This window comes from Drosophila pseudoobscura, chromosome X, assembly GCF_009870125.1.
Source record: "Drosophila pseudoobscura strain MV-25-SWS-2005 chromosome X, UCI_Dpse_MV25, whole genome shotgun sequence".
In the NCBI taxonomy this organism is placed as follows: Eukaryota; Metazoa; Arthropoda; class Insecta; order Diptera; family Drosophilidae; genus Drosophila; species Drosophila pseudoobscura.
The window spans coordinates 53,623,329-53,651,227 of NC_046683.1; the positions used below are offsets into that span (position 1 = coordinate 53,623,329).

The window sequence follows — 27,899 nt, forward strand, 5'->3', positions numbered from 1 at the left end:
CGGAAACATCGATGTCGGCGATGTTTGTCTGACGTGCAAACACCGATGTTTTGCTCCCAAATGTTTATATCGATAGTTCGATGTATCGATATCGATTCAACTCTAGTTGCACAACAGACTTAAAAATTATAGAATTTGTTAATTAAATTGGAAAAAATATGCTGCGTGCCGGCTGCCAATTGCTGACGCAGTCCACCCTGCCCGCCGTCAAGACGGGCAGCAACGGTTTCGCCCTGGAGTTCGTTCGCTGGCGTCGGAAGCCGCGCTGGCTGCCGGTGGCAAAGAGCAAAATATTCCGCGTGCCAGAGCGCAAGAAGCAGACGGAGGAGGAGCGCACCGAGCTGATGCGCCTGCACAACCGGTACAAGTGAGTGTCCCATCAACTTTTCCTCGTCTCCGTGGATCCACTAACATGTATTCCCCTTTTCAGAACCCAGCTGCGGTCGGTGCGCCAGTACCTGCGCGAGGAGGTAGTCCGGCACGAGGAAACCTCTACGGTGGACCACATAGTGCTGACACCCGAGCAGGAGGAGGCCGAGTACCAGGCCTTGATAGCCGCCAACGCGGAATGGAACGCAACGATTGCCCGGGAGCGAGAACAGCGCCTGGCCAAGGAGCGCGACGAGAAGGTGGCCTACGTCCATGAGCGGCTCGAGGCCCGCCAGTTGCGCGATGAGGAGCGTCGGGAGCGTGCCAACGAAGCGGTTCTACGCGAGATCGAGCGCTCAAAGACATACATTACGCGCGAGGGCCTCAATGCGGCCATCGAAACGGCGCTGGCCAATCCCGTGGATCCCAATTTCGCCATCGACATGGCCGGCAACCTATACCAGGGACGCACCACCTCGCAGTTACCGGATGCCGATCCACAGCCCGACCAGCAGGCCTTGAGTAATTAATTAGCCCTTGTCTTAGTTTCATGTTACATTAAAAACAAATCAGCTTTTCTTAGCCTAATTTTTGCTTTAATTCAAGAGATTTGTAGCCTTTTTGGAACGATCCCGGAACAGCCATCTAGTGTCTGTCGATGCACTGTAGATGCTTTTCCCTTTGAAATCCAATATTTAAGAATTCGAGAGTTTTCCAAGTTCCAAAGCCTTTCAGCAAGGTTTTATTGGTTTAGAGCTTCACTTCCGAGATAATGGATAGCTTTTCCCTGGAAATCCAATACATTTTTGCATTATAAATTCAATAATTGATTACTTTAAAGGTGCCTGGTGGCACTATCCATGAAAGGTTGAGCATAGGACTGTCTTGCAGATCTAAGACGCATTGTGGATGCGGAGACCTTTCAGATATGCTTAGATTCCCCTGGGAAACTCCGCCTCACTGCCGTCACTGAGAGCTCCTCTCCCAGAAATCGCATTCGTTTTCGCCATATACCAAATCTCAATTTAGTTACCTTTTATGCACGACTAAGGGGTTTAGTTTAACCTAAGACTTAGGCACGGCCTATGTACATTATGACATAATATTCTATCAAAAAAAAAAAAAACGAACAGGAAGATAGCGGAGGGGGAAGCGAGGAACAGAAGATCGATCATAGCTTGTAGATTAACAAAGGGAGGACGGCATCCGCCCTGGCAATGCTACGCTACGCAGTCGGCGGCTTCAAGGATGTGCTCGGGGCTGTGCTGGTGTTGCGCTTGGACGACTCCTGCTGCTCGAAGAGGTGCACCCAGTCGGGGGTGGCCTTGATCTTGGCCTGGATGGGGCCCAGATTGTACATGTCGCCACTTCTAGCCTCGCGATTGGCGGTCACAGACATGAGCTCCTGCAGGAAGCCCGGGTCGAGGCCCATGTCCAGATCGAAGTGAGTGTCGCCCAGCAGCAGCTTGACCCGTCCCGACCGATACCTGAGGATCTTGCCGATTTGCCCCTCCTCCAGCTGCCGGAGCACGCTTAGCCTAGGCGCAGCTATGGAGGCTGGAGCGGCGGGACTGTTGGGCTCAGTCTCGGAGGCGGCTGGGGCTTCCTCCTTTTTGGGGGCTTCACTACCGCCATCCTCCGCCTCATCGCTCACGCAGGGCAGGACGTTGGGCAGCTGCAACAGGAATATTTGCGACTGGGGTGCATCGAGAAATCCGCCGATGGTCCGCGGATAGCGGCCATACTGGAGCGGTGGCTCATCCATCACCGCCGTCTGGGCGGTCACATGGAGGTGCTGCAATTGTTGGGCCATGGTGAGCGGATCTGCAAGGCAAGCGAAAGCATTAGATACGAAAAGCTATTGATTGGGGGCGGTTACCTTGCTCCTTTGAGCCTACATTGGCATCTTCTTTCTTCACAATGGGTTTCTGGGTGAGCCACAGGCCTGGGGAATGAAATGTCGTGTGTTGGACATGACGGGGCGGGGGATTAGCGTGATGTTGTGGACAGAGAAAGGGCGGCCGGACTTACCTTCCCTCAGCAGGATCGGCTTGAGGGCCAACTCAGTCTTATCAGCCTCGGTATCACTGGGTTCGGAAGCGTCGCCTTCGCTGGCATCGGACTCTCCCAGCAGAGCCCTCACCCGCAACGCCTGGGCTTTTTCGTCTTTGCGATCGGTACGTTTCCGGGCCACCGCCTGCTCCTCACTGGCCCGTGCATATGCCGTGCCATTGCCGGCGGACCTTCGCAGCTGAGCGACTCCAGCGCCCTCCGAGAACAGGCCCGTTGTCTGGATAAGGGTGGAATTGCCGCCGCGACCACGTGTTGCTCCCGAAGCAGTGCCGCGGCCACCGCGCTTGCCGCCGCGCACCTGCGTGAAGTCCTTGGATGTTTTCACATTTCTGGGGAGCACAGGGAGACAATATAGCCACTGGGGGAATCTCGAATCTCCAAGGCAGCAGTCTACTTACACGTTCTTATTCCGCACCGCGTTCAAGTTGGGGGCAAAGACCTTTTTGTTGGACGCCCCACGTCCGCCCAGGGTGAGGTCTCTTGCAGGCGTCAGACGGGTCATGCCGTTCAGCATCTCTAGGGGACGTGCCGTCGCGCCTCCTGCACTGGTGCTGTTTTGGCTGCTGACGCCAGCGACTGGCGCTGGCGGCGCCTTCGTTGTTGTTGCTGTCGTGACGGTCATTCGCTTAGCTGGCATGGTGTTCCATGTGCGCCCGCGACCCTTTCGCAATGCAACAAAGGCCTCGCTCAATAACTGTCCTTTGCCGTCGTCGTGGGTATTTTTTATTAATAATAATTAACAACGGAGCGATGCAGTTTGTCGCCTTTGAGGTTATTAATGCAGTGTTGGTAAATGTGCCCTGGCGCACATGATTTTTCTTTATCGACTTGTAAATGTATCGGTATGTATATCGGTATGTAATGGTACCATTTCAAAATTCATTTTTAAAAGTATCTTAAAGAGCAAGGGATATAGATACTTTCATATTGAGGCTTTTTTTTAAATTTTCGCTGTCTAAAATCGTGTTTCCCTCCATTCCTGCTTTTATTTCCACTGCATATCGTTCACTTTCAAACATTTCCAATTTGGCGCTCTAGTCTCTGGCGCTAGTCGACTGTATACAGACGTGTAGTTACCGTGTAGTTACCATGTAAAACAAAGGACCTCTTTGCGAACCTTTTTGGCTTAAACCATATTTGAGATGCAATCCAATAAAAACGAGTCCTTAAAACTAGCCAATCTTGAAGAAAATTGGTTCATCAATCGGCTAAAATTTTTCGTTCAGAGCTGAGGGTCTTGGCTAACTAATAATATTCAACCAAATATCAAAAAGGCCGAATATATCGGAATTTACATACAAATAAATCGTCAGTATTTTTGTGGTATATTTGGAAAATAAGACGGTATATTTCGGTATATTTCTGAGTGTTTGATCGACATGTCAAACTGTCACTGTCAAAACAAACCCGAAATGTAACAAAAACGCCGGTGGTGATCATATAAATAGAAAAACGAATATGACTTCTAAGCGCTTCGGGGCAATGAAGGATTTCGCGAGGGCCAAAAAGCCGAGGCTCGACGTGAGCGTGACCCGGGCCTCGTCCCGGCCGAGTCCCCCCCGTAGCATGGCTGACTTCTGGGACGACGACGACGATGTCATCCTGATGGCCACCCAGATAGCGGAGGCCGAGATCGAGGCGGAAGCGAAGCGCAAGGCGGAGGCCACGAATGTCACGGTCGGGGATATCACATTTAGCGAGTTCGCGCCGGTGCGAGGCACGACCAGCACCCAGCAGATGTTTCCACCCGCAGCACCGCCGAAGAAAAAGACTTCGAGCATCGACATGGATGCCATTTTCGGGGACGACGAGGATTTCGATTTTCTGGCCATGGCCCTCACGGAGGATGTGCCACGGCCCGAGCCTCTGCCACAGGCAAAGGCGTCCCTGGTAGTGAAGGCCGGTACGAGTAAATCGACCACGACAAGCATCACCGTACAGCAGACGATGACACAGACTAATGCGACGCAAGCGCGTCAGCAGGAGCACCAGATAAAGTTCCTAATGGATCGCATCGAGGGCCTGAAGAAGGACAATTCGAAACTGCAAAAGGATCTGGGCGACAGCAACGAGCGCACGGAGGCCAAGTCGGGAGAGGTGAGTGCCTGTACGTATTCCTGTGCTTCCCCATCATAGTGTATGGCATTCGCAGGTCAGTCTGTTGCGGGACGAGCTGAAGCATCTGCGCCTGCAGCTGCATGCCAGCAAAATGGAGAAGCTGGCGCTCGCCGACGAAACCAACAGGGACTGCAACAAGAAGGTGGCCGAGGTGGTCAAGCAGATCGCGGCCAAGGACATCGAGCTGAAGATGAAGAATGCCGAGTATACCAAGCTGAAGATCCAGCAGCAGGCCCGCAATGCCCACGAGAGGACCATGAACATGAGCATGAGTATGCTTCCGCCGGCCACCGACCCCTCGGAGCAGCGCACTCTGCTGCGCCTCCACAAGCTGAATATCCACCAGGCCGTGCCCAGGCTGATCGCTAACAACGCCAGCGTCTACGAGTACACCGAGGAGCAGCAGAAGGGCAAGAAGCAGGGCACTCTGTTCGAAGTGGAGCTCAAGCAGCTGCTCCTCAACTACGCGCAGCTGCAGTCGCAGCCGGAATCTGTGGACAGCCTGGTCCAGCGCATCGTCTCCTCTGTGTGCAAGGTGTTTTCGGAGTTCGCCTCGTATGCCCAGAGCCTGGAGTTCCCCCACAACTGCATGTTGTATCCCCACAATCCCTATATCCTAGACGCACAGCATCACAGCGCCCACTCGCTCTCCCAGCCTGGACCTCTGTACGCCAATGAGCGCGCCTTGCTCCTGCGTCGCTACATGGCCACCTTGGGGCTCATCTGCCGGCAGCAGGGCAAGATCGGACGGGCCCTGCTTAGGCAGCGGCACAACGATCTCTGGCTGCTGGAGCTGGCCGTCGATGCGATTGTCAAGCTGGGCTTCTCCTACGAGGTCAACGAGCACTTTGGCCTGCTCGAGGCCACAGCCTCCCTGCTGCACAGCCTCCTGAGGGAGCAGCATCACGAGGAGGAGCGCGTGGAAGAACTTTTGGTTGAGCTACTCAAGCAGCTGGTCTTCACCCGGCCCAGTCCCTGGGTGTTTGGAGAGTTGAGCGCCTGCCTGCTGGCCTGCCTCCAGAAGCCGCAGCTTCTGGCGCGGATGTGCGTAAACAGTCCCAAGAGCTGCTTCATTTCGGACCGTGTGCGCTCCCTCTATCGCTTCGGACCCAGCTCCTGCCTGCTGCAGGTGTACGCTGGGCTTCTAGAGCTTTGCTTCTTCAGCGAAACCCCGCTGCAGGCGGCCCACTTCCAGCTGCTGCTTTCCATTGGCGGCAACCACGTGCGCTTCGCCTTCGAGTGCTTTAAGAACCCACCGGACTTCATCCTGGAAATGCTGCCGTACTTTGCCGACGACGAGGAGACGGACTCCACCGAAGCAACGCTGACCAACAGGCTGAGCAGCAGCTCCACAACAGCGGTGCATGGCTCGGCCTCGAATGGATCCTGCACCAGCGTGCCGACTGCCGCAGACTCTAACTCAAACTCCAGCACGTCCACCAGCTGCGAGTGCTATGTGAAACTATGCCTCAGCGTGGTCACGATTGTCTTCCAGGTGATGCACCAGTGGATGCTGCATCAGAGGAAAGCAGGTAAACGCTCTCTTCTGCAACGATTGGGATTGGGGATTAGAACTCAATCTGAATCCTGTGCGTCTTCCAGGTACCGAGCAAGTGGGAGAGATATCTCGTATAGCGGTGCACCTGCTGACACTCGTCTTCCATGAGTACTATCTGACCTGCCTGTTCCGCGACTCCGAGGAAACAACGAAGCACTATCTCAGCCTCGTCTGCAGCTGGTGGAGCGAGCACGCGGCGCTGCTGGGATTCCAGCCCATACACTGTAAATACGATCCAAAATCCACTCTTATGGACGAGCCATTACATTTTCCGTTTGATTGCAGTGCGTTTGCTAAGCCAGCTGGAGAAATCCCATTTCATGCTCAAGCCTCTGCACCAGGAGGCGAATCGCAGCAATCCGACCAACGACCTGGCCGAGTGGGCACGCATTATCAACTCTGCGGATGCCAAAACCGAAAATGTGGCTCCGAATGCTTCTACTTCTGCTGCGTCTAAACTCCTCGAAATCGACTTCTTTGGTGGCCTTAAGCGAGTGGAATACACATTCGATTAGTCTCTATTTATTTAGTTTGTAAGTTCTAGGATCTGTTTAGTGTTACGTTTGATTTAAATTAGTTCATTCGATTTTGTTCTGCATATTTTAAATAGCAGCGCCCAACTATCTCTAAGCTTCTTTCGATATATCGGGGAGAGCTGTGCTGGTTCAAGCAATAAGTCGCTGCAGAATATGTTGTTTTGAATATTTCAAATCTCGGCGCTCAAATATCTAGAGCAGTGATAGTTCCAGAAATGGTTCGCTCATTTGAACCATTGTAAGGAACAGACTCATGATCAGCACTGTCCCGCAACATGGGACCGGGATGAGCAACATTCTGCATACCCTAGGGAAAAGGATATTATAGAGTAGACGAAATGTTTGTCATGCCAGGCTCCAATGAATGCAGAAAGTGTTCAGTCTCTTTTTTGTTTAGAGCTATCTGAACGAAATTTTGCAGCTTACCGTGGTATCCGGATCGAGATATTTCCACAGGTAACTAATATATGCATAAATAGGCCTAAAGTCATTAGCATGACTCATTAGTAATGTTTCAAATCTGCTTGGGACACAGAATCAGAGTATTAATCAAAGAAAATAGGGTATAAAAAAGTCCATACTCATGGCGGATACCTGTTGCTCAGCAACATTACATACACTCTCACGTTTTATGCTTTGCCCTTTTTTCTTTAACCTTACATGTTTCAGACACAAATCCAATGAAATTAGCATATCTTGTAGAAAGTTGGTTCATTTATCTGATAAAATTACGTGTTTAGTGCTAGTTATATTTTAATGCAATTCAGTTGGTCTGTGTTTCTAAGTAAGGATGAAGGATAGCAGGGTTTCGTAAGAGGTATTATTATTATTAATATTAGTATTATTTTCCGCGGTTTAACTCGAGTTGTTGTCCTGTTTAAATATAGGGAGGATCAGTGGGTTAAGCTCGTTTGTTTCGTCAGCCGGTCATTGAAAAGCCGGTCAATTTCGCAATCTTTTGTTTATAATTTTCGAATTACGCCGATAAGCGTTGAATGGAATGTTTATAGAGTGTCTGTTATCTTTTTTTTTGTTGTGACGTGCAGTGCTGTGTGTGAAAAGTGATAAACCTGATGAAATACATATCCTATACATAGTCTCTGAGGAGTGAGCTCTCTTGTTGCGGCGTCCACAAAGGTTAGTTAATGTAAACATAAATATGATTTTATGCCTTGAAAATGTACAAACATGCACTATTCTATACAGACTATGTGCATGTACATACATGTGGGTTTTAGTAGAAAGCAACAAGTTGTGTGAGTCGTTTGCGTGTGGAGGGGGCTGTTCGTGAACAGTAATTGAGTTTATGCCAATTTCACGTGCTCTGCCCACAACCCTTGGGCAATTTGTCCAATTATTCTGATCTTTGTAACCCTTCCTCCACCCGTTTATAGTGTATTTTCTCCACAAAATATCACCACAATTCGTGCCTTGGGTCGTCCCAACCAGTGCGGACGGGGGAGGTGGGGCGGAATCGGTGATCGGTGATAAGCACCCGCAAACATGTGTAGGTGAAAATTAAGCGGTAACTTTTGTAACGCGAGTGAAGTGCCAGTGTGTGTCAGTCGAGTGGAGCAGTTTGCCAGGAACGGATAGCGCCATGGAACCCCCACAGAAGTCGGAATACACCGCGGAATACTTCCAGAGAGCTTTGGCCAAAGCTTACCACAGCGAAAAGCTGCACGTGGAAAGCACTCGCATCGAAGCTGTGAGCCAAAATGGCGAGAACTTTTGCAGCGTCATCTACCGCGCGGTAGTCGAATTTCGCAAGACTGCCGACGCCCCCCTGGAGACGGGACGGTACATAGTCAAGGATCTGCTCCCCGTTGTGGCCGAGCTGGGGACCAACGAGAAGGCCATGTTCGAGGAGCTCCTGCCGGCCATGGGGGCCATACTGCAGAAAGCCCCGCCCAGTCTGGGCGAGCATAAGCTGAGCGCTGAGTGAGTAGTTCCCACCGTATGCTGTGCATGCTCTGCATAGATTTCGTTGTTTATCTAGCTGCCTCTTGGCCGAGACGGCGAACGGCAAGGAGGTGTACGTACTGGAGGACCTTTGCGCCCTCGGCTATGCCTCAATGGATCGCTATCGGGGTCTGTGCCTGGCGGATGCCCAGATATGCTTGCGAAAGATGGCCCAGTTTCATGCCGCCTCGATGATCCTGTGCGAGCAGCAGCCCGAACTCGTGGCGAAGCTTGAACCCTCAAACTATGCCAACGGAGTGTCGGATCCCTTCGCCCAGATCATTGTGGTCGGTGGGACCAAGTTCGCGGCCGATGTATTCGCCCAGGAGCTGCCGCAGATAGCCAAGAAAATGAAGGCGCAGATACCAGACGCTTACACGCGGCGAATCACGTCCGTGGTCGATCCCAAGAACTCCGCCTTCAATGCGATTGTCCACGGCGATATCTGGGTGAACAACATGATGCTCGATCGAAGCAACAGCAGCGCCATACTCGTGAGTAGATTGGCTAAACCAAATCAGTCCTCAAAATAATCCCAGGGTTTGCCCTTTCCCATAGGTGGACTTTCAGAACTGTTGCCTGGGCAGCCCGGCCATCGATCTGCAGTTCTTCTTCTACACCAGCCTGCAGCTGGAGGTGCTGCTCCACCAGCAGGACGCGCTGCTGCAGCACTATTACCGCAGCCTCACGGAGACCCTCACCCTCTGCGGCTTTCGCGGCTCTCTGCCCACCTTCGATCAGCTAACGGATGAGATGCAGCGCTGTCTGTTCTACGGCTACTATGCCGTTGCCTGCGAGCTGCCCATCTGTTGCGCCTCCCCCGAGGCCAGTGCCGACTTCAATCTCCACACCTTTGGCAGTGCGCAGGCCACGGAACTGAAGCGTCGCCAGCTGTTTGCCAACGAGCGAGTGCGCCAGACGGTCAAAGTGTCACTGCTGGCATTCGATCAGCAGGGCATACTGGACACGCCCTAGAAAATGTTTTCTATTCTGTAGTGTATTCTAGAGTAATTCTTGTGTAGAAATGTTCTTAAACGGTTGCTCTTTAATGGTGCAAAAGCGTGTGTTATTCAATGTAGAATTTCCACCTTCCATTGGTGTTTAAAGGGGAGTACTAGTCCCTTTATCGATTCATTAAGGAGAGGCACTCCACACTACAGTGCCTCCCCTCATGAATGTTTGGCTGCTACTCAAGTGTTACTTGTGTTTAGAAATAAATTTCGTTGTCTGCCAAAAGTTTCGGCCGGGGGAGGGGCCAAGATTTACGTGTGTGATGCAAAATGCATGGCTGCATTGAGTGCGATAAAGTTGTAGCTCTGTTCCCTGGCCGCCTGCCCGCCTGCCTGCCTGCCTGCCTGCCTCCTAGATCTCTCCACTAAATATGCAAATCGCTTTGCAGTTGTTCTTAGAAACTTGTCAGCTGCCAAGTGTAAGCCAGGCCAAGCCAAGCCGAAGCCGAGGCCAGGCGAAGCGCATCGAGGAGCGTTGGGGCGGAGCGTGGGAGCCTGAAAGCGTGCAAGTAAAAAGTGCATTTGACGCCAATGCTACTGCGAATAACTTGTACTTCTTGCAAGTGTTTAAAAAGCAATTTATTGTTTTTGCTCAGCCGTAGCCAGCATCCAGCATCCAGGCAATCCCATAGAAAGCTTCTGTCATGCGTTTGTTCCTTATTGGAACATTGAGCAGAGATTTCTTTTGGATTTTAGAGGGGCACATATCACATATCCTGCCAGGAGCGTCCCCCCCACTCAGAAATGACTTTGCTTTAAGCCCCCGAAAGGCTCGATTCCTTTTTGGCCAAGAGTTTTGTGTTCCTCGGATTGCAATGCCAGACGTTTTGGGACTGAGACTGGGTCGGAGACTGGGTCTGGGGGTGCTGCTGCTTGCACTGCTTGGAGGCATTAATTGCATTCTGCAGCATCGTATTGCACTTTCAATTAGTTGCAAATGCCTCAAACGTTGACTCGGACTCGGATTCGGAGTCTCCCCCAACCTCCTTCCGGACACCAGACAGCGCCGGTGCGTAACAGGAAACGGAAGTTAAGTGCTGAGGCGAGGCGTTAAGTAAATGCAACCCCAGATGAAAGCAAGAAGCCAGCCTCCACGCTTTAATTGGAAGGTGACGATGATCTGGGGATGGGATGGGATGGGGGGGCGGAGTGTCCCCTCAGACACATTGCAACATTGCATTCACTTTGCTTGGCAGCCCCATTTCCTTTTCCTAGCGCATCTTCTCTTTCGAAAGTGCAAACAAATGCAGTGCCCGGACAGGACAGGACAGGACAGGTCAGGACAGGTCAGGCATTTGGGGAGGTCTCCTTAATGCATTTCAAAATTGATTTATGGGTTTTCTTTTGACCTGCCTCACCGCCGCTGCCCCGATGCACCGACGGACGGATTTCTGTTTGGCTTTGGTCCGTTTCGTGTTTGTTTTCAAATGTTAATTAAGGTTTACAATTACCCATGGGATAGACCATGGGGGCTGCGGCTGGGGGGTGGTAATTGAGCGACAGTTGAAACGATTTGTGTGGCTTGTGTGTGGACGGGGGCCACGCCTTGGAGCAAGGCGAGCAAACACCTGGACAAAACTTGTAAGATTTCGGTGCTCGGGCGGGGATGCTCCCCCCTGTCCGCTCCAGAGCTGCAGAGCTCCAGAGTTTCTGGCTTGAACTTTTTTTCAATTAGCCGGCGCCACGGAGGGCTCTTTCGATGCCACTGGGGCACACAATTAAAGGCAATAAATTTGCACATGAGACCATAAATCACAGTCCGATCATAATCTCCCGGCAAACAAATAGAGAGAAAAATCCCCAAAACCGAAACACTCGGCTTCCGCTGGAGGACTTCCTCCATTTCTGTAGCCAAAAGTTCCAGCATAATCCGGGGACCGTGGACCGAGCACCGAGGAGTCCCTGCTCTGCTTCGTTTATTAATTGTACAACTGTCTCCAATCATAATTAATGAACTTTCGGCACATCCTTTGCCGCAGAACTCCACATATCACCCATCCCCCATCGCCCCCAGCAGCTGCTGGAATGCCGAACCGACTAAAACCGATATATAAACACAAATGTTTTTCTTGGCACACCATAAATCTTTCGTTTGGCCAAATCTGTGCTGCCCCCCCTCTTCCGTTTGGGGGGCAGGGGGTTTTCCCTGGCCATCCCTGCCCTTCCTGCTTGGCTTTTCCTCTTCTTTTGCTGCTTTATTCGGGCTTAATGGTTGGCCTTTTCAATTAGACACATTAAAAGGATTTACTGGGATTAGGTCAATTGTTTTGGGACAAATTGTGATTAAGTTTAATGTGGAAATTCGATTACTCGCAGCTTTAGAGCCACTAAAACTACACAGAGCGGGCCTCGAAAGAGTTTCCTTTACTCGATGGAGGTATTTATTGAATATCCCACAAAGGTCTCTGATATCTAGAGCCACTCTACGAGCTTTCAGGGGAATATCGAATATATTATATGGATGGAATCGGGAGCAATCGTAGGCACATCTCTGATTTAGTTATAGTTTTCCACGCAATCGGTTCGCCACGGGTCGCGCGTCATGCGGCAGCGCCTCTCGTTCGGTGCCGCATTTGGAATACTCTTGGTCTAGGAAGTTCTGGCATCTTTTCCACTGCCCTTCAAGTCCCCAATGAATCGGCTCGGAGACGCTGAATCATCCATCATGCCAGTATACTTAATCGTTTCAGCATTATCTGCAGAAGTAATTAAAGGTAGAGCTCGCTATCTGGGGGGGTCCCCGCCCCATATGGCATGACTTTCTTCCACTTCCACTTCCACATGGAGTCCTGTGCTCAATGACTGGCTTCTCTTCGCTCGCCTGCTGCTTAAGTGGAAAATTACATATGCAAATCCCTAATAATTATCAGCGAGTATCCGCCTCCCCCCTCCATTAATTGTGAAAAAGAAAAGCTGAAAAACACACACTGAAAATGCGATAATTTTTCATTTGGTCGTCGAGGCTTTTCTGCCACTCCGCAGCCAGGGCTGGTGGCTGCGTGGCGCTCATTTATCAGTGCGTTGTGTGTGTGTGTATCTGTATTTGTATCTGTATCTGTTGTGTGTGCGCAACGAAATTTAAATAAATTTGGAAATGATGACAAAAGCTTTTCCAAGCAATCCAAGTAATTATGCACACATGGCATCCCAGGCAGTCCCAGAGAAGCAGTGTGGTCCGTGGTCCGTGGTCCTTAAACATTAACACTTTTCCCAAAAATCATCTGGAGGATAAATGGAAGGATCATTAGTCATTGGCACCACACAACACCCCCTAATCACATGTGTGTGTGCACCCACCCCCAACCCTGGAGAGATGCGGGTGCTATTCGTGATTACATCCTTCTCCTTCGGATGGTCCCCGCATTCATATGTAAATTCTTCTTGACTTGCAACAAAGTGTCTCCTTTTGCTGGCCATTGTCTGTGTCAAATTATTTATTGGCCATCGTTTACATTGATTGAGGGATGCTCGTGGTCCTCAAGGGTGGGTTAAACCCTTACCTGCGCGATTTTCGAAATTTTTAGCCAATTTTACATCCGATTCTACATCCGCCTGGTAAGAGATACATCAACACCTAATGATTCTTTTCCCGTTTTAAGCCATGGAAGCACCGAAGAATCTCCAGGACTTGCCCTTCGATATCCTAGATCGGATATTCAAAATTCTAGAACTTGAAGATCAAATGGAGTTGATCGAAGTCCATTCCAAGCTCTGGGATGCCTTTGTCGAGCATTGTCGCTATACTAGATCATTTGTTGTCCTCAAAATGGGTTCGAACGTGTCGAATCTTGTACGACTGTGCGGCTCCACAATGATCCATCTGAAGTTTATGAACCCCTCCGATGTCCATCCCTTGTTGCCGGATGTCGAGCGGTATTGTGTCAATTTGGAAACCATTTGCTTTGGGGCCGACAATTCCAATTGCGACGCCATCAAATCCTTTGTGGAAAGCAGCCCCAAACTGAGATCCGTTGAATTGGTGCTGGAAGGTGGCAGCATGGCGGACATCTCTCTGGTCTTCCCCATGTTCGAGGGCGTTCCAAAAGTAAAGTACTTGCGGCTGTACAACTTTGCTGGTCATTCGGGTGAGCATTTACAACTGAATTACAACTCTATGAGTTCTCCTAGTAATGTTTTGTTCTGGCTTTTCAGTAATCAAGAACTGCATTCGGGGCTTTGTTGACTTGGAAGAACTGACTGTTGGCGATAGATCTCAATACAAATCAGGGCCAATATGGTACCTCTTTATCTTTGATCTGTTGTGCAAGCTAAGAAGGCTGCGATGGCTGACAGTTGAAAATTGGGTTGTCGCCCTGAAGGGGGAACTCCTAATCCATTGCCTAATGCCGGAAGAGCTCACCCTCTTAAATTGCCAGCTTAAGTACTTTAAGTAGCACTATCCCAAGCTGTAATCGTTCCATCTTGAAGAACCCATGAATAATTCTGATAAGCTATCATTGAAGTTCATATTGGAACATGCCAGGACTTTGAAGAAAGCCCGCCTAGTGACAGATCATATGTTCTATAAAGGTGATGGATGTATGTGGGATTTGGTATGAAGCCACAGAGTCTGTAGGGATAACAGAGAGAGAGAGAGAGAGAGACTAGAAGCGGCCGTCGAACAAAGAGAGGACAGAACACAGCCTCAACGATCGACGCCATTTAATTCGGTGCCAAAGTCTCACTCAGCCACACGCACATTACGAGCCCAATTATTTGTATTAATCTAAGTAAACTTCAAGCATTTTGTGTTTTTTTTTCGCATTCTCGGCTTACAGATTGCATGATCTACGCAGGTGATGGCACAGCTTCGGGCTAAAGGTGTTCCCAAATACGGATTCTGGTATGGTTGGTTATGCAAATAGAGAGTTTCTTTGATATTTGGTGGCGAAGTGTTACTCCCACTCGTCTCTCAGATACCCCAATGAATCTCTCCTCTCAATACACACGAGCACAGCATTGGAACAGGCAAGAGGCAAGAGTAACGGACAGCCAAATGATGGAGCCAAGACAAGACGCATATTTAAGACTAGAAAATAAGCTGCCGTTGAGAATAATCTTAAGAATCAATGTCTTGGATCTTCAGGAAGAAGTTCCTCAGTAAATGATGTGTTAGAACTAGTCCATGTAGCAGTGAGAAACATTTAACACATGGATTCCTTGTGGGAATGGAAGGAACAGCTTCGATGCAGGGCCCGTCTTCCCTGTCCTTCCTTCCGTTTCTAGCAAACAAATCGAATGCAATTACTTAAACAGCTCTGCTCTCTAGCCATAAAACAGAGATATGTATACTCGTGTGCATGCCTCATGTGTTTGTTTGAAAGCGTTTTCCGTTCGTTACAGAACACTTTTCTTTATGACATTTACGCGAAGCAATAAAAACTAAACAAATCCTGAATGGTTTTTCTCTCAAATGCTAATGTCCCGCAGTGGATGGATGAATTCGAGGACGTGGATGGGTGATGGGGGATGGGGGACTCTAACCAGGCGACCCAAACTTATCTTTTACGATCCGCACAGACATGAGCCAAAAAACTAATTACCTCAAACCGAGCAGCTTTTATGGCCGTCGGTGTGTGGCTTCGGGCACTTTCAATATCATTTTTAATGCCATCTTTGCGTACGATTTGAATACTACTGCAATCGATGAACCCCCCTCGAACCCCCTCGACCCCCCTCGCATAAAGTTTTATGGGGCTTTGCGCTCGGTCCCGTCGGAGACGAGGCGGAAAATCTGTTGGCCCGTAAAAGCGCAGTGTCGCCAAATATTATTCATGGTGCATCCTGCGCTCCAAGGAGCTGAGTGATGTGTGAAAAGGTTTTCCGCACTTGGCCACAGAATTTATGGTCTGAAAGTTAAATTTTGGCTTTTATTGTTTTTACTTCGACGGCGGGTGAATATAGTTTGGGGGCAGGTCCTTTTAATGTTTCCTGCATAATTTCACAGGCGTCCTTTTCGTCCTTTTCCAACACTGCGGAGGCTTCAGCCCACGATTGACTGGTTTCTGTAGGGCGGTTCCAGCCAAAGACTCTTCGGTGTGGTACGACTCAAAGGACACAGAGGAGTTTTGGGTGCCGTTCGACTTAAGGGACTTTAGGCTGTTCTTCGGCTCTTCGGAACCCAGGGTGTTGCTCGGCTCCTTGGCTTCGTTGGGGGCTTCACCGATAGCCTGCTGCTTCTACATAGAGCACCCACCAAACCACCAATCTTGGCCGGAGTGACGCACGTGAATGTGGACTCCATGTGGCCATTTCATTGTGCTCCACTGGGAGCGATTAAACAGCGGCATGGCAAGGCATTCCTGACCGAAGTAACTAGGCAAATATAGTCCATAGGGGCATTGCAGAGCAATGCAGAAGATCATAGAAGCCAAAAGGCCTCAAGGATTGTGGATATTCCATTCAGATGTACAAGAAAGCCAAGCAGACTTGATTCGCTTCACCTTTTGGCCCATTCCTGGGTGCAAAGGGACTTGTTTTTGTTCGCCAAAGAGCTCGAAAGTCTCCCGATTTGCCACCGACCCCAAATGGCGGACTCCTGGGGCCACCAACTGCCAGGAGCACGTGCTGCCAGGCTCCGGGGTAAAAAAGTTTCATCCTGGAGTGAAATATGCACAATAAATTGGCTTTGACTATGCGGTGGATAGAGGAATGGATGGGGAAACGGGACGAAACCCAAAAGGGTTGCCATGTGGCACACACGAAATGTGGCTCAATTTCTGCCGCTGTGATTTTTGCATAAAATTGATTTCAAATTGTGTTTTTGTTGACTTTAAACATTCCACTTTTGGATGATTTTTGCAAAAATCCGCCTTTGATCCGAACCGTCAACAAGTTTGGTTCTGTTCTCTACTCCTCTCTTGTGGCTGTTGGTGGCACAGTTTTGTGCAAATAATTGTGGCACGAGGTGTGACCAACGCCCACTGAGAGAGTGCGAAGAATGCGAATGGCACTCAGCCTTCTGCCGATTCGATTGATTTGTCAAAGGCATTACGCTAATATTTTTGGCAAATACTACCGCTCGATGGCGTCAAAATGACATCGAGTGGTTTCCCCCCCCTCTCTCTCTCTCTCTTTCCACCCTCTTAACTCTGGAAAATACAACAAAAAATCCAAGCAACAAAAGCGGGGAAGCCTCGAAGAGATTGACTTGAGGGCTTTCGAGATTGGGTCGCCGTTCAAGGGTCGCCGCCTCAAAATCTCAATTACCATTGATGCCAGATAGTAGATCTATGAGTTTTAGATGCCAAAACCCAGAATATTGATTGATCTATCGACGGTACCATCCACTGTACTCACGCAAGGCGTTCCCTGCGCTCCAAAAATATTACCAATTTGTGTCAACTTCAATTAGATTTACATGGAAATTAATATGCAAACAGTGGGATCTTTGTGTATTTGCCCGTTCACGGTGCAGTTTAATTAATCTGTGGAGGAGCACACACACACACGTCCAGGACACAGGACGCAGGACACAGGACATCGCACGCACAGATGCACACAAGTCCGTACGGCGCAGGATATTAGAATGTTTGACAAGTTGTCATTGGACGGAAGGACCAAGGAAAATCAAATCGAATCGAATCGAATCGTTCATTTCGAATGTAAATTAAAACAAATACTCCTCGTATTTGTAACACATAAAATTACTTAAAATTGCAAGAAGTTTCTTGGGCTCCGTTCTCCTGTCACAAAAATCAAAGTCGAATGCATGGAATGCAAATACTGCTCGTGTTCTTTCCGGCCGGATAAAGTTGTCATATGAGTGCTGCTCCTTTGACTTGTTCTTCCCAGACGTCGTCGTCGTCGTCGTCGTCGTCGTTGACTTTCTTTATGGACAGGCGACAATGCCAGGAATTTGCTGTATTAAAATCGAAATTGCCTCGAGTTGCCGGCGAAATCAACCACCGCCTGACCCCAGGACCTGGCCCATTGTATGAGTATCTCTTGGTAAGGGGGTTGGGGTGGTGTCCTGCCCTGTCCTGTCCTGTCCTTACAGCTGTCAACATGTTTAATTGAAACTGACACTCAGTGTCACTTTATGGACATTGCCATGCGTTACCGTTACCTTAACTCTGTAGCTGTAGCTGTAACTGTAATTCGACTTGGCTAGATTATTGCCGAACACATACCGAATGGGGAGGATGCGTGCCGCCCCCCTCCGAAGGTTGGGTAATGCATTGCGATGCGAATGCCGTTCTGTTCTGGGTTGTATATTAGTTAAATTTATGTCCGATTACGGCCCCTGGGCATTGGTGGGTACTGGCCTTGTCTTTGGGCTTGTCTTATTTGATTTTGAACTGGGGAAAAGGGAAATAAGGGCATAGAATGAACTGAAGGATCATCTGATCTCCCGTCTCGCGCGCTCTGCCTTTCTCTCCCAGTGTGGCCTAGCAGAACGCACCATCTCTCTCTAGACCCTCGATCCTCGATGGCTGAGACCTTTAATGAACCATTCGCCAGCGTCAACAACTGTCAATTTTGCATAATTCTGGCAAAATCTTACGGCTATCCATCTTTCAATCCCCGGCCCTGGCACTGGCACTGACAAACCTTCATCTTCAGCTTCATCTTTGCCTTTTCTTCGCGCATCCTTTTGGAAAGGGAAGAACTTTTGCCCTGGCAACACTTCAGCCATGGGCCCCCGGGCCCAGCCTTACTGTAATTATTATTGCTAAGCTCCGTTTCCCCCCAAAAGGACACATAGAGAGAGAGAGAGGAGGAGCCCCGTCCCCCGCATTTAATTGCAGACTACTAGCAAATACTCAAGATATTTTTATGCAGGCAATTCGTGTATATTTTTTTTGTTCCTGTTCTTCCCGGTTTTCCCGTTTTTCGATAGGGGAAAAGACTTGGGCGACGACTTTGGCCTCTTTTGTTTTCGTCACGGACGAGTGGCAGAAAGCAATCAGAGCCCAGAGAGTTCCTTCTTTGCCAAGAAAAGCAAAAATATCTTTAGCCACATTTCACTCTAGTATTTGTTCTCCTCCTCTACTCTCCTCTCCTCTCTCCACTCTTCTCTCCTCTCTCCACTCTTGTCTGCTTTCCTCTATGCGCATTTTTCCTGGCTGTCGTCGTGGGGCTTTTGTATTATTGGTGAAATTAGAATTTCTCATTAAAATAAGTGTTGGCCGAGGGACCCGCTTGACTTGAGACATTCAACAACGGTCTGTCCGTGGGCGCCGGTGCAGCCCCTCGTCCGTGGCAAGGTGCTCGTCCATGGCAATGGACTTAAGTCGAAACTCCATCCCCTCCATTTCTGTTTATGCTTGGTCACTCATTAGTTGAGCTTGAAATCTGACAGACAGACAGACAGATTCAGATGCTGATTCTGGGGGTTTTTTTCTACCTTGTTTTTATTTTTATTTGTATCTTTATTTGGTCTCTCCACTGCCTCCCACATTGTCCTAATGCCGGGCATTCCGGGCCTGGGTTTGATGGCTTCTGGGCGGGGCGGGGCTGGGTTCTCTTTTCGAGTAATTAAAACGGCAACTCTTTTTCGTTTTGTATCCAATTATTGCCCGTCCTTAATCCTGTATATCCTCAAAGCAGGGTTCTTTAGCGGCGTAATGGGCTTAAAACTGAAACACTTTGCGGTTAATTCGATGATTTCCAGCGCAGTGGACTCTCCAGGCCTCTTTGATTTCCACTAAACACTTTTCTCTGAGCTAATCAATGATTTATGAACAAAAATTAATCACAAAATCGGGGACAAATGTGGTTACAGGCAGATTTTTGCGCCCGATAAGCCTGCTGCCAAGCCATTCATTCGCATCTCCCTCTAACCACAGAGTTTGGTGCTCTTTCCGCAGAGAGCAACAATGTCTTGTTGCTCTTTCCAGCTGTAAAGTTCCAAAGTTCGAATTGCACTCGTGTCGGGAAAGGAAGGTGACGCCGGGCAGACCTCACAATGCACGCACCTAAGCAGAAGCAGGAGCAGGCCTCACCGCACAACTGCTGGACTTTCAGAGAGCGAGAGAGAGTGGGAGAGAGAGTGGGAGAGAGAGCGGGAGCGGCACCTCTGGCAGTTATGCGAGCACAACTTTTCGTTTGTTTGACTTACGCCACCATGACCACAGACACGGACACAGGCACATACGCACACCCACACACAGCTCGGAGAGATGTTTGATACGAGGGCGCAACAATGTTGCTGATGCCAACGGGAGATGGAGATGGAGATGGCAACGTGGCACGCGATAAACTCTGCAAATATTACTCTTTAAAATTGTGTCTTCTGGCCGATGCCAGGACTCTCTGAGATGCCCTCACGCGCCCATCCCTATGCCTGGCGGGGTGTCGGGGGGGGGTCGAAAAGTTTGGGCTCTGAACTTTTGCCTGTTACATTTAAGTGGCTGCTGCCATGTAGCGATGTTTGCTTTTGTTTTGTTCTGCTCTGTTATTTGAACAAAACAAAACTTTATGCAAACGAAACTTTTGTGAAATGTTTGCTGGTCTTTCTGTGGTTGCCGCCGTCGCCGTCGCCGCCGCCGCTCCTGCCTCATGTGCCGCTGACAATCTTCGATATGCACCGCCCCCCGCCCCGCCCCGCCCTGCAACCCATGCAAGGGACCTGCAATAATATAGATAAAATACAATTTCTTAAGCAATTTTTGTTTTAATTAATTCCGTATTACTCTTTTGTGTCTGTTACGTGCCTGGAATAGCCCACGCCCCCCCCCCCCCCCCCCCCCGCCCCCCTGCCGTTGGCTTCTGTTTAATGTCTTCAGCAAAACAAACTCCGTTTTGGCCAGCTTGGGGTCTGCCCCTTAGGACTGCATGTAATTTTTTCCTTTTCCTTTATACACCCTTGCATTCCAGGGGCATTCCAATTCTGCCAAGAAGCTGCCCAGCCGCAGTCCTTGGTCATATCCGAGACATGGCCATACCTTACAGTTTTATGCCATCCCCTGGAGCCTTGTCATGCCATATTGCTGGCCAAAAAGGAAGAGTATCTGCAGTGCCGACGCCCGCATATGGCCCGGCCTTCAGCTGTGTGCTGTGCAGTGTAATTAGCCGCCTCCTTCTGGGCAGGACAGCTGCCCCCAGGACCTGGCCCCTGGTCGTGCATAAAAGGTTTAGGTTGACATTTTGCAGCAACAGTTTGTAATTTTCGCTCCTCCCTCTGGGGCTACCCCTTTCCTTTCCTTCTTCCCTTTTTTTTGCTTTTGCTTAATTTTTTGCCTTGCTCTGTTTTCTTACTAATTTCCCTCCGTTGTGCCATTTTCCTTGCAGACTGGTTAATTACATTAGCAAAACGGTTCTGTTTTGCATTTCGATTTGGCAACCTCTCCGGAATCTTGCAGTTGACATTCCATTCCATTCCAAGGGTAAGTCTCCATTTCAATATCTTTTTTTTTTCCCCACTCGCTTTAAGGTCTAGCGTTCTTTACAGCCGTGGATCTGAAGCACTTTGTACGGGGTGTACGATGCCGGTTTTATGGGAACTTTATTACTTCCTTCAATCTATTTCCAATCACACACTGCGGAGTGGAGTCCGCCTGGTGGAGTCCTCCGTGGCATTGTAACACGTGATTCAATTTCGTTCATCAATTTTAATTGATTGCTTCAATCGCTGCGCTTTCCCCTCCCCCACCCCCCCACTCCCCAGTGGCCCCCCAAAGGAAACCCAACTTGGTTTTTATGTTTATGGCCACTTTATTTGTTGCTTGTTCTTCCTGTTTTCTTTGCCGATTTTTATGCGTTTTTAATGTGTAAAATGGCTCAGCAGCTACTCCTTTTTTATACAGTTACAGCCCCTGCCAGAGCCCCTGGCAGAGCCACCCCTTTAATGTAATTCGATTCCTAAATGTATTCCAACTGATTTTTATATGTGTGTTTCGGCAGCTGGTTTATGGCCGCATTGTTGTTTCCCCGAGTGCCTCGGGGAAGGAAGGGCTCTCCATCATGGGAGCTCTTGGTGGGCGCCCGAGACGCCTTAAAGGTACCCAGTATGCCGCCCTAATTAGCATATGAGTTGCGGCTATCTAACAGCGGCAGCCGGCGGTTGTCCGCAGCTTATCGCAAACATTCCTCATGCCGAGACCGTGATTCCCACCCCCCTCCCATGCCGGCCCATCCATTAGCCATTAGCCGGTGGGTCCCGCACGACAATATTGACATAATCGACTTTCAGCTGCCGTCCGGCGACACAATTAAACCGCAAATGAGGCTTAGCCGTAAGGCAATCTCCCCGGCGACGATTACTTCAAAGTCTCCGCCGCCCCCCCTCTCCCACACAAACACACACGCGCGCGCACATCACACCACAGGACAACCCACAGGGCCTCACCTCACCTAACCGCAGAGGAGGAGACAGCTTGCATTCCTTTTCGATGGGATGGAGGGACAGGACAGGACAGGACAGGACAGGAATCCACCAGTCAACAATGGGCATGTGTGCAGTGGCCGGAATGCGAGGTGGGAGAACCGCATTCGGCCGCAGCATCTCTTAAGGCAGCGGTCTGCGGGTTTAAAGTTAATAGAGCAGCCCAAAAGTATGCACTTTACTCCACTATTCGTGCCTCGGAGGAGAGATTTTCCGTCGGCGGATCCACCATTTAACGTGTTATACTGTTAACCGCAACTCCAGGAGGGCCAGGTGTCCCATTCTCCCAGTATTCTCTTTTTTCGTAGGGTGTACACACTTATTTCTGCTGTAGCTTTGGTCTCCTTGTTGCTGCTGTACTCGTGCTGGTGGGTTTTGCTCTCTTTTCGCTCTTCTTTCTATCTCTCATCGCACATGGCGTCAAAGCGCGCTCAGTAGAGCTTAGCATAAAATACGACCCGAAAGAGAGTTAGCGGACCACCTTGTAGAAGCCTTGAGTGTTGCTGAGTGCGGCAAATGCTTTGCTCTGCTCTCAGCTCTTTGCTAAAATATGCTGGGGAGAGAGTTCCTATTGAGAAACTCACTTAGAGGGAGGATCGTAAGAGAGGCAAGTGTCCTCTCTCCATGAATTGCGCCGTGTGCCACAGTGCTACTGCTCTCGTTGCACTCAGTACAGCAACGGACATGGGAATAGTCCAAAAACAAGAGTCCGATAGCATTTCCAGGGCATCCCCATTATAATTATGCTGCCCGAACCTTCCCTGAGGCGAAGATGCCCTGAATTATGCCGTACAATAAACTTAGCCGTGATCCCGTACGGGCTGTTCGAAATAAATGTTGCGCCCAGTCAGCAGCAATAAAACATGAACTGCGCTCTGGACCTGGTCGTGGATTTTACATCATTTTAATGAGCAACGACACGCACACCCACACCCACACCCACACCCACACGAATCCTCTCCGGCGGGACAGACAGACAGACACCGTGAAGATCTGTAAATTAAGATAAATAAAAATATGACAGCTGACACTAAAAGAAGCGACGACGAGCCACGCCGAGGACTCGGCCGAGTACTCATCATAATTAATGCCGCCGGGCGGCAGCGGAGTTTGCCGGAGAAGGCCGTAAAACCTTCCGGGATTCATATGGATAATTAAGTTATGGGAGTTATGGGCTGGCAGGGGGTGGCAGCCCAAGGAAGGGTTAAGGCTCCCAGATGGGGCTCGCAGTGCCCTGCCATTGCCAATAAAATGATCGTAAAACTTTTGGCCGAGCACTCAAAAATTCACTCGGAAAACATGTTCCTAAGGCGCATATTTTAATTTCAAGATGGAATTGGAAAGAGTTCCACTCGGGCGGCGGTTGGGGGTGGGTCATAAAAGGACAAAGTGGACACTAAAAAGGTTTCGTCATAATTTCTCAAAAATATAAACTCTTCTTTTTTATATTTTATGATTTTTTAATTAAGATGCAGCAATTTTTTAAAATATTTATGAAGATTTTGTACAAGGATCTCTTTCGGCTTCCGAATCTAAGAATTTAGAGACATTCTCAGGCGTTTGAAATCCATTTATTTTTTGAGCATTTCGAACCCAAAACAAAATTGGCCTCAAATCTGTTTGGAAATCTCCCTTTCCCGTCATTGGCTTCAATCAACCCATCCGACCACCCTTCCGCCAATCAGGCAGAGAGTTCAACAATCTTCGAATCCCCTCCCCTCCATCGACCACTCCGAGAGCAGGGCCCAGAGCCATATCGTATCGGTTTCCCAGATAGAATGAACTTTTATGCGCTTGTTAACAAAAGCGTGAAATTCAATGCCCAGGACGAACAAAACTCAACGAACAGAACGGGCAGAATATATATTGTATGTCTGTACGTATGTATATAAAAAAATAAAAGAAAAATTTACGACACTGCGAATTAAACTTGATTTTTATTTAAATAAATTGCATTTTATATGCTCTGCTCTGCTCTGCTCTCCCCGCCCCTGCCCTTCCCTCTACTCGGTAATAATAAGCAGGCAACGCTCATAATTTTCACCGGAATATGGCTGCGACGATGATGATGATGATGCGGGTGTGTGTGTGGGTGCGGGTGTGCGTGTGGGTGCGTGCCCCAGGATGGGGCAGGACTGGGCGAGTGAGTGACTGACTGACTGGCGACGGTTTGGTGGCTGCTTTATGTATTTTTATTTATTACAGTGCCAGGAAATGTTTGCTGATTTTCCGCTGGCACAATAAAAATCAACGCCAGCCAGAAATTATTTTCTAGACGAACGCGCCTTCCACGAATAAAAAACGGTACATAAAGCCAGGCAGGAAAATATATCCAAATTGTACAGAATTCCTTTTGTACATCCACGACATGGGCTGGGCGTCATTAAAAACGGAAATGTTGTGCCTGCATCGCGAAGTATGCAACCAATTTGAATAGAGCCGAGTGAAACGGATTGATATGGTCCTGCAGCAGGAGCTGGGGGTGGCGGGGAGAAGCATTCAGAGACGCTGCGAAGCTTCAACTCCCGAGTTTAATAGGATTTTCTTGGCAATAATGGGGTAATGGGTATCCAAAGGCAGAAGGGCGAGGGGTTAGAGGCGAAAGAGGGGTCACAGGCATTTGTTGAACATTTCTAAATATACTTTAATGAATTGAATTACAATGGAGGATCCTTTCAACCAATAGAATACCTCTATCGAGGCTACAACTTACAGCAGACCCCTAGAAATAGACTCAAGACTTCAAGACTTGTACTGCTATACTCTAAGGTAGATCCCTGGAAGAACAGAGGAACAGAGGCCACGGCGTTCACTCGATTGCCCTTACCCGACAGTAGTAGGGCTCCACCGTGTGCAGGGTCACCACGAAGTTGAGCTTCATCTTCACCTGTCGCTCGCCGATCGGCTCGAAGCGGTAGCTCCTCAGGAGGTGGGCCATGACGCTCTTGATCATGACCATGGCATACCGCTGGCCCAGACAGCTGCGGGCCCCCGTCATGAAGGGTATGAAGGTGGTGGCCTCGATCTTGGGCTCGGCGCCGCGGGCCCAGCGCTCGGGCTTGAAGACGAGCGGCTCGGGGAAGAAGTCCTTGCAGCGGCCCATGTACATGGGCGAGATGACCACGTCGTTGCCCTTGGGTATGAAGAAGTCGTCTGCAAAGGGCCGAAATTGAAAGGGGGTTGGTTGGGGGATGGCCTCTACTCACTGATCTGGCAGTTGGCGGTGGCCCTGCGCGTCAGGAGCGGGGCCGGGGGATACATGCGCAGCGTCTCCTTCACGCACCACTCGAGGAACTCCAGCTGCTGGACCTGCTCGATGGTGATGGGCTCCTTTGTGTCCTTGCCACAGATCTGCCAGATCTCCTCGCGGCACTGCTGCTGGTGGTCCGTGTGCAGCGTCATGTTGTACATGACGAACTTCAGGACGGTGGCCGTCAGATCGAAGCCCCCGAATATGATGGTGTCGACCTCCTCGCGGATTTCCTTCACCGACAGCGACGCCCCCTCCGGCGTCTTGGCCTGCAGCAGCGTGTCCAGGAAGGAGAGGGCCGGCCGCTTGTCCATCTCGGCGTCCTTGGTGCTCATGGTATTCCGATTCACCTCGTCCAGGTTGAACTGGTGCTGGCGCTCCTGGACAATGCCCTCGGTGAAGCCGTGCAGGGTCTTCAGGAGCTCCTGCTCGCGCCTGAACAGGGCGGTCCTGCGATAGATGAACGAGTGGCGGTAGAAGAGGTTCTTCAGGCGGTAGTCGATGACGTGCAGGACCCTGCGAAGCAATGCGAAATATAGGTGTGAAAGCGGAAAGCAGAAAGCAGATCTTCCCAGCACTTACTCCCGGACCGCTTCAAGGTAGGACGATCTCTTGCCGGACTGGGCGTCCACCGACACCCCCAGCGCCGTCTCACAGATCACGTCCAAGGTATAGCAGCTGATCAGATCGAGAAAGTCCACGGACTTGCCGGACTCCGCATACTCGGCGACTCGGGGCAGCAGGATGCGGGACTGGCGCTCGAACACCTGCACGAACTGCTTGATCATCGTGTAGTTGAAGGCGGGCGTGAGGGTCTTGCGGCGCTGGAACCACTTGTCGTAGTCGGCGGTGAAGAGGCCCTCGCAGAGCCAGTTCTCGAACACCTTGTAGTCGGTGGTCTTCTGGAGCATCTGCTGGGCACTGCACAGGGCCTGGATGTCCTTCGGGTTGCAGTCGACGAGGTAGAGCTTTGTGCCCAGCCATAGCTTGCCGCGATGATCCTTCAGATGGGTGTTCACCAGCTCCGTGGCGCGCCGGAAGGGATGCGGCCCCACGAGCTTGGCCAGAATGTGCAGATGGCCGAGGATCGGCAGGGAGGGCGGAGCCGGCCAGTTGTGGGTGAGTCGATCGATCCTCGTCTGGCGCTCGAACGCGTACAGCAGATAGAGGGACAGAACGATGAGCAGTAGACAGAGTCCCAGCCAGACGACCATTGCGCTTGCAGTTCTTAATTGCAACTACCTCGAGCGGATCGCGCACTAACCGTTTTAAGCGCGACAACCGATGGGTCTGGGTCACCAACCTCAGGGGTCACCGTCACCGCGACTGGCCCTAGATAATCCGCCCATAAACCGGCGACGGGCAGGGGGGCTAGCTCTGGCTCTGGCTTTAGCTCTAGCTCTAGCTTTTGCTTTTGCTTTTCGCTTTTGCCCAACTAAGCAATGATCCCGCTTTTGTGTATTGTGCAACCGTGCACCGATTAAGCCCAACCGTCGGGTCGGCAACGTTATTAACACTGTGCATATATAGATCCTAAACGCGGGCCCCTACCCGTATATATTTGCATGTGGCTACGGCTATATTCGTGTACATTCGTGTTTATTCAAGTATATTCAAATCACCGCCACTGCGAAATTGAAGTGACTCTTTTTGCCCGCTCGCCAGGGGTTTAAGTACTTAAGATCAGGCAGATCGAAGATGTAAACAAAGTGCTAGCCATCGTAAGGCCCACACTGCCAAGTCGAACCCGGGAATACTCTACCCCAGGACCGATGGCACGCAGATCGAGGGCTCCCATCAGCGGCGCATCGTCGTCCGAACGCCCTCAGCCGAGCGACCCGATTTGTCACTGTTCTTGCCCAATTCGAAGAACTTTTCGTTGTCCCATGATCGATTGATCATTAAGTACTCTTTATTTTTTCTGGCATTATTCCGTTTGTTTTGTCTGGGTATTTGCGTCTTACTACGCCTCGACAGAACAGAGTTCAGTTCGGTCGATGCAATAATTTAGTTCTATCCCCCGCCTTTTATATTATTTACCAAATTATAATTTAAACGGGTTTTTCGTCTCTTGCATACAAATTTGTCCGAGTCGCTCATAAAAGCAGCCACCCATCTCGCAACGGGCATACGTGGCGACGAATGGAGACCCGGTGTATTCAGATCAGTTTGTGGATTGTAACTGGTGATGTTCTTGGGGTTTCTAAGGTTGCAAGGGTCGGTCAAGGGTCGGTCAAGGGTCGGTCCTCTACCGCCAAACACCTGGGCTCTGTTCCGTTCTGTTCTGTTCGATTGAAGCCAAGCCATTATTTTGTCAGTACTTCAATTAATTTGCATTGATCTGTTGTTGATAGAAAGCAAAAACCAGTATAACGGTGCAAAATATCAGTAAAATATAGTATATTTCAGACAAGACGTCAGAGAAGCTGGTATCAAAAAAAACATTGTTTAAAACCAACACTGCAAAAAACGCTACGCGTTGTGGCAGATCACGAAAGACAACTGGCAAGGTAGATTTAAGCAGGATGTCTTGAAAACTCCTCGATCGTTTGCCAATGACTTGAAGGAAACAGGAAATTTTTGGAACATATATTACCAGCTATACTACTATACTATTACCTATTACTATACTATTACCAGCTATACTGCAAATAACGTTGCAAAAAATTGGCACCTATATGTCTACGAGCGATCC

General features: G+C 49.7%; 6 protein-coding genes across 7 annotated transcripts in view; 4 read left to right on the top strand and 2 right to left on the bottom strand.

Moving 5' to 3' along the window:
- Window positions 1-59: 59 nt before the first annotated feature.
- Window positions 60-957, top strand: mRpS26 (mitochondrial ribosomal protein S26). Its single transcript, XM_001353931.4, has 2 exons — window positions 60-367; window positions 431-957. The coding sequence occupies exons 1-2, from the start codon at window positions 159-161 to the stop codon at window positions 897-899; spliced, it is 678 nt and encodes a 225-aa protein (XP_001353967.2). The 5' UTR covers window positions 60-158; the 3' UTR covers window positions 900-957.
- Window positions 958-1,079: 122 nt separating this feature from the next.
- On the bottom strand, window positions 1,080-3,306 carry Polr3D (RNA polymerase III subunit C53). The gene is made up of 4 exons (XM_001353932.3): window positions 2,841-3,306; window positions 2,401-2,771; window positions 2,249-2,314; window positions 1,080-2,193 (listed from the first exon to the last, which is right to left on the bottom strand). The coding sequence occupies exons 1-4, from the start codon at window positions 3,077-3,079 to the stop codon at window positions 1,595-1,597; spliced, it is 1,275 nt and encodes a 424-aa protein (XP_001353968.2). The 5' UTR covers window positions 3,080-3,306; the 3' UTR covers window positions 1,080-1,594.
- Window positions 3,307-3,810: 504 nt separating this feature from the next.
- mus304 (mutagen-sensitive 304) lies at window positions 3,811-6,748 on the top strand. The gene is made up of 4 exons (XM_002135128.3): window positions 3,811-4,539; window positions 4,595-6,092; window positions 6,163-6,342; window positions 6,404-6,748. The coding sequence occupies exons 1-4, from the start codon at window positions 3,901-3,903 to the stop codon at window positions 6,631-6,633; spliced, it is 2,547 nt and encodes an 848-aa protein (XP_002135164.2). The 5' UTR covers window positions 3,811-3,900; the 3' UTR covers window positions 6,634-6,748.
- Window positions 6,749-7,659: 911 nt separating this feature from the next.
- The window catches only part of LOC4813420 (uncharacterized), a 58,289-nt gene continuing 38,049 nt past the window's right edge, over window positions 7,660-27,899 (top strand). The window contains exons 1-2 of one of the 2 annotated variants that reach the window (XM_015187878.2): window positions 7,660-7,791; window positions 20,862-20,956. The gene's annotated coding sequence lies outside the window, so the exon portion shown is untranslated. The remainder of the gene's footprint in view (window positions 7,792-20,861; window positions 20,957-27,899) is intronic. The other variant, XM_033383995.1, reaches the window with a different exon arrangement.
- Window positions 7,668-9,675, top strand: LOC4813715 (uncharacterized). Its single transcript, XM_001353933.4, has 4 exons — window positions 7,668-7,791; window positions 8,049-8,595; window positions 8,654-9,110; window positions 9,175-9,675. The coding sequence occupies exons 2-4, from the start codon at window positions 8,255-8,257 to the stop codon at window positions 9,589-9,591; spliced, it is 1,215 nt and encodes a 404-aa protein (XP_001353969.3). The 5' UTR covers window positions 7,668-7,791; window positions 8,049-8,254; the 3' UTR covers window positions 9,592-9,675.
- Window positions 24,574-26,684, bottom strand: Cyp312a1 (Cytochrome P450 312a1). The gene is made up of 3 exons (XM_001353934.4): window positions 25,787-26,684; window positions 25,161-25,720; window positions 24,574-25,107 (listed from the first exon to the last, which is right to left on the bottom strand). Exons 1-3 carry the CDS (start codon window positions 26,416-26,418, stop codon window positions 24,764-24,766), a joined length of 1,536 nt encoding a protein of 511 aa, XP_001353970.3. The 5' UTR covers window positions 26,419-26,684; the 3' UTR covers window positions 24,574-24,763.